This window comes from Nelusetta ayraudi, unplaced genomic scaffold, assembly GCF_046127955.1.
Source record: "Nelusetta ayraudi isolate G7.1 ecotype Tasmania unplaced genomic scaffold, CSIRO-AGI_Nayr_v1 ptg000070l, whole genome shotgun sequence".
Classification (NCBI taxonomy): domain Eukaryota; kingdom Metazoa; phylum Chordata; class Actinopteri; order Tetraodontiformes; family Monacanthidae; genus Nelusetta; species Nelusetta ayraudi.
In genome coordinates this window covers 243205-248685 of record NW_027466120.1, presented here as the reverse complement: position 1 = coordinate 248685, position 5481 = coordinate 243205, and the positions used below count along the sequence as shown (strand labels likewise).

General features: G+C 51.3%; 1 protein-coding gene across 1 annotated transcript; it reads left to right on the top strand.

Moving 5' to 3' along the window:
• Positions 1 to 390: 390 nt before the first annotated feature.
• Positions 391 to 5262, top strand: LOC142898926 (uncharacterized). Its single transcript, XM_076042225.1, has 2 exons — positions 391 to 947; positions 4361 to 5262. The coding sequence occupies exons 1-2, from the start codon at positions 479 to 481 to the stop codon at positions 4654 to 4656; spliced, it is 765 nt and encodes a 254-aa protein (XP_075898340.1). The 5' UTR covers positions 391 to 478; the 3' UTR covers positions 4657 to 5262.
• Positions 5263 to 5481: the final 219 nt, after the last annotated feature.

The window sequence follows — 5481 nt, the reverse complement described above, 5'->3', positions numbered from 1 at the left end:
AGTTTTATGCTAATTAAGCGTTGGGAAGAAGTGCTCTCATTGTTGCCGTGAAAAATAAACACAATATCAGAATTTGACCCAAAACACATTTCTCTTAAGCCCAGCTGAGGCCTGTGAAGGCCCCGCACGTCTGGTAATGATGATGAACCTCGCTTGCTCTCCTGCACCCTCTTGCTCGCCATCCTTTAAAAACAAAAAAAAAAAGAAGGCAAAAACGTTGACCCACAGTTTGTTTGCCAACTAGCCGGCCGGCCTCTCACCGGTGTCGTCTCCCTTGATAACAGAGATGTCCAGCTATTGGCCGAGACCGGGAGGGCACGTCATCTCCATCAATCAGGGGGAGCTGCTGATTCTCCTCTGAGGAAGGTCCCCACGGTCGTCCAGCCAACCTGACCAAGCGTCACAGAACGCATGAGAGGCCGGCCATGGAGTGGGAAACCCCCCCTCGTCCAATGATTATGCAGGGAGAGAGGTGATAATGACGTCCTATCAAGAGTTAACGGCCGGAGGGGAGAGTAGTAGCACTCTGTTCGCGGGCTGCCGCCGAGCAAAAGAGGTCATAAACCAGGACCTGGACGGCGCGGCTCAGCCTGGAGAGGAGTTCGGATCAGAAGCGGGATTAGACGGGCTGCAGCCCGACACTCTGACTCTGTGCGCCCCCCTGGACGCCCCACCTCTCCCTCCTCACCCCGCGCCGGCCTGCACGCACTCCCCCCGTGTCCCCTGGCGGCGCGGAGCGCAGGGGCAGGGCTGCGCGGGACCGAGCGCGTCCAAAAGCAGCAGCGAGGCGCCGCCGCTCGGGTTCGAGTTCGGCTCCCTCACGAAGCTCGGCCGCGTCGGCACCGAGGTCCTGGTGGCCGTGGGGAGCTCGGCCGGCTGGACCGATGTGGACGTAAACAGAGAAACTTTTGAGTGGATGAGAGTGAAGAGGAGCCGGCAGAGCGCGGGTGAGTTCGTGTGCGCGCGCGAGACTGAGAACGAGTCGGTGAGGAATTTAAGGTTGACGAGATTCTTTTTTTATGTGTATTTTTTTTTCTTCTTTACGAAGTTACTTCGCTTGGTCGTGCGGGTATAGTTGGCTCCAAGTTCCTCCTCGCGCGTCGTAGTTATAAAAAAAAAAAAAAAAAAAAAAAAGTATATAGCTGACGTGTTCTGTGCGTCACCGTGTACGATCCCCCTCCGTCATCGCGCGTTTAAACTATGTGCACTTGGTTGTAGAAGCGAGCAGAGCGGCGGGGAGGCTGCGGCGGCTCGTCGCTCATCTTTGCATGAGGAATCTGTTACTGTTTGGAGAGAAGAAAAACTTCACTCTTTTTTTTTTCCTACGCTCCACCAACTGCTGGATTCAAGTGTGCGCAGTTCGGGGGCAAAAAAAAAAAAAAAGAGAGAGAGAAAGAAAACAGCGCGCGGCACACGGCCGCGTATGATCAATCATTTAGCCCTTTGCCCTCGCTAACCAGCAGCCCTTGAATAATGCAGCAGACCACCGCCTGCCGAGGCTCACGGGAAGTTGAGTAAAACTTACTGTGGTGAGCCGGAGTGCTCTCACAGTATCGATTAGTTGTCTGTTTGTAATGAAAGCCCCCCCGCGCATTGATTTCAGTTTGCAGCACCTTTACATGTGTCCACCTTTTTAACATAATTGCTGTCACAGATCATCATTTCCCTGACTGATGACTTCTGGGCACCGAGCCCACAGTAGAATAACATCCCAGGCTTCAGAAGGAAAGGAGAAGAAGAAGAAGAGAGAGGGGGGGGGGGGGGGGGGGGGACAGATAGCTCCCTAATGTGAGAAAGGCCTATCATTCCTCCATTTTGCCAGAGTGATAGTCTCCTATATGGACCCTTCACCTGATCAATAATGTCAGTTGACTGACTGGACACTGGACCTGAAATGGGTTTCATCATCTATATACATATATATATATATATATATATAAATGAAGATTTAGCACCGAGGTGGTCCAGTCCGCACTCACACTGTCCCTGCAAGGATGCTGGTTTGGTTTTCACGCACCGCTTGTTGTTGGAACCCGTCCACCCGTGGATAACACAAAAGCAAGGCATTAAATCAGGCGCTGCTGCACAGTGAAGCAAAGCCACCACTTTTCGGCAGCAGCGCCTGAGATCTGCTGCTGTAAACACAACTGTCGCGACCACTTGGAAGAGATTCGTACGATTACTTCCTTTGCGGTCCTTTGTTAGAGGAGCAGGCGGCAATCTGTCAAAAAAAAAAAAAAAAAATACCGCAATGTTATGTTACAAGGCACCTAAATAATAAAAACTGTGTGTGTGGGTGGGGGGGGGGGGGGGATCTTATACCAAGAGAAATGGTTGCAAAGATCCAGGTTGTGGGATCGTCGGGGGGGTGGGGTGGGGTGGGGGGCTGGTTTGAAAAGTTTTAAAGGCCTTTTACTTTGTCGAGGTAGACACATTACTAAAAAAACACAAACAACAACAAGCATTAGCGCGTGGCTGCACCTGCCAGCAGCAGCTTCTCGCTGAGCATCATCAGTGTTTCTTCAACGTGAAAACTTTGTGAGCCGAGACGCCGCCGTGCAAAGCGGCAGAGGGTCGCGCCGCCACCTTCCTGAGACTCTTCCTGCTGATGCTTTTTGTTTTGTTTTTTTTTGTTTTTATCATTATTATTATTCATAAAAGCACATTAGCCACCCAGCTGATCCGCCGACGAGACGAGCCATTTGCTGGAAGCCGCCCACACACGGAGACGTCTCTTCCTCGCCGCTGTAACCTCTCCCCCCGCCCCCCCCTCCCCCCACTCACTCCCGAGGAGGCTCCCGTCTGTGGGAGTAGCTCGTTAGCGCTGCGGCGCTAACTTGCCAAAGAGTCATTAGCGCGAAAGTATCCTTCTCCCGTGCAGCCCGTCTGTGCTGTGGTGTGGCGGTGGGCGGAGCCTCTCCTGCTTGCAGCCCCCTCGGTGGTGCGGAGGCCTCGGCGGCGGCACCAACTCCTGCCTCTGTGTGTAAACTCCCAGTGCGTCATTCTTCAATTACGCTTTGACAGCACCTGAATTACTGTGGGCTGGATGCCCAGATGACTGAGGCAATGCGTATCGATCCACTCCCACCCCGACTCCCCCCCGCTTCCCCCCTTTCCCCTCCCCTCCCCCCCTCCCTCCCTCCCTCTCTCCCTCCCTCTTGGAAGGCCCCTTCCTGCAACGGTTCCCCCCTTTTACTGCTGGCTGGCTATTTTTAAGCGCGCAGGTCATTGCTCAAATATTTTTTTTAAGCTTGATTCCTTTCTGCCTTCTGGACGCCATCAATTCTATTATCTTTGCCGCCATTAATCAGAGCGTGCGTGTGTGCATGCGTGCGATTTGCACACCGTCAACGCTGCAGTTTATAATTACCGGGGCTCCGGCGCGCCGCCTTCTTCATATCTCGCCGCCCTCTAAAACTCCCGGACGCGCCTTCACGCGCCATGTCGGTTCCCGCTGAAACATTCATCCCGCTGCTGACCTTTTCCCTCTCTGCTGAGGCCTGTTAACCCCCCCCCCCACTCACGTGAATTGTGCGGGGAGGGAATTGCGCTGCTGTAGGAGACACTACAGCACGCGCTACACCTTAATGCAGCGGCAGAGAGATATTATTTTCTTGGAGTAGAAACACTCACCGCTCGGCAGACTCTGGAACCAGTGACCCCGGAAAACCTGTGAGGAGGAAAAAAACGGGATACATTGGTCATTACGGCGGCGTTTGAAAGGATTAGTAAACTGTTAAACTGTCATTGACGCAGAGAGGCCCCATAAGGGCAAATTATTAATGGTTCCGACGGACCCACTTAAACAGGGAGTCCTTCTGCGTTGGAAAAAAACTTTCCCCTCATCTTGTCCCACTGTTTTTTGGAGAGCTGAGCTCACCAAAGGTCAAAGGTGACGGAGTCAAGGGCGCATGTCCGTGTTTTCATCTTGATGGGCGAACTGTAAGCCGGTCTGCTGTTTGCATTCCGTGCCAACTTCCTGTTTTCCCACGCACGTCAGGTGGCTGCAGGCCGGCGTTCACGTCAATCCAGCGTGGATATATGATAATATGACTCTGATATGCAAACATAAAAACAGCTCACAGGTGTGAACACACCAGCCAGGGGCTCGGTGCCAGTTCATATAACCCAACCCCCCCCCTGCCCCACCCTCATTTTTTCTCATTTGTTTTAAGTTTAAATATTTGTTCAAGTCATTCTTTGATGAAACTAAACTGTGACTGTGGGTATTTGTTTTACTCATCCAAACAATCTCTGGCAGCGCTATTGTACATTAGAATCTTTATTCAGGGGGATTTCTGTACCTCTTTTGTGGGTCACCTCATTGATCTTTTTGACGACTGTTCTCCTCTGTACCCAGCCAGGATGCACGTGACCTGCGGACTCGACACCGGCGGCCTCGGAGCCCTGCAGCTGCGGGCTGGAGGCGGCAGCGTCCGCGACACGGCGGTGGCGGCGGCCCCGTCAAGGACGTCGTTCAGCGCGAGGCAGCTGACGGAGCTGGAGAAGGAGTTCCACTTCAGCAGGTACCTGACGCGCGCCAGGCGGGTGGAAGTGGCCGGAACCCTGCGGCTCAGCGAGGCGCAGGTCAAAGTCTGGTTTCAGAACAGACGCACGAAGCAGAAGAAACTGCGGCGGGACGCCGCGGACACGTGAACTCTCTCCCCTCCCCCACTCCCCCACTCCCGGAAGTCACGGGTCGTATGGGCCGCGCGTCACGGTGCGCAGCGCGTCCGCCTGCAGATGTTTTGATTCCATTTTGCATCGGTTGAAATTAGGCATCACCTGCATTTGCTTACGCCGTCCAAGGAGCGCCAAGTTTCATGTAAGATCTGCCGAAACGAACCTCCCATGCTCGCCCTCCCTCCCCCCCTCCTTGTCTTCAGACTGGCTCCGATTTGAATATTAAAATTCAAAGTCATCGCATCTCCCGCCTATCAACACAATGTAAACGAAGAAGCAAAATTATATTAATTGTCCATAGAAACGGAGGCGCATCATTTGTTTATTTATGTTGAGTAATTTATTCCGGAAATTGCTTTCTATTGTTCAAAAAACAAAAAAAGAAAAAAAAAAATCCACGACATGTGTTTGTTTTAAGTTTTATTTTAAATAACACGAACTTTTGGAAGAGAATTATTTATGAATGTATTATTTAAAGTCTACCTTTGATACTGTTTATTTCCCCCCACAGTGAAAAATTGTCCATTTGCAGAATTTGCTTAATTGCTCTAATAAATCACGCATTTTCTCTTAATCGTGTTTAATTCGAGTTTGAGATTATTACTATTTTTTTTTTTTAATCCTTAAATATGTATATTAAAGGGGGTTTAAAAGCTTGCAAACTACGCCTTGCTGCCTGCCAGTATCGGAGTCGTCGTGCTTTCATGCTGCTTGAATGTTTTTGTGTTTTCCTCCGCCAAAGTTTCACCAGCGTCCACGGAGAAATTAAAACGCTCATAAGTGACTGATAGATTTATT

Excerpts from the sequence above, each read along its gene's own strand:
- LOC142898926 (XM_076042225.1), top strand. The coding sequence starts at position 479 with ATGACGTCCTATCAAGAGTTAACGGCCGGAGGGGAGAGTAGTAGCACT. Across the intron at positions 948-4,360 it reads GAGGAGCCGGCAGAGCGCGG|CCAGGATGCACGTGACCTGC; the intron begins GTGAGTTCGTGT and ends CTCTGTACCCAG.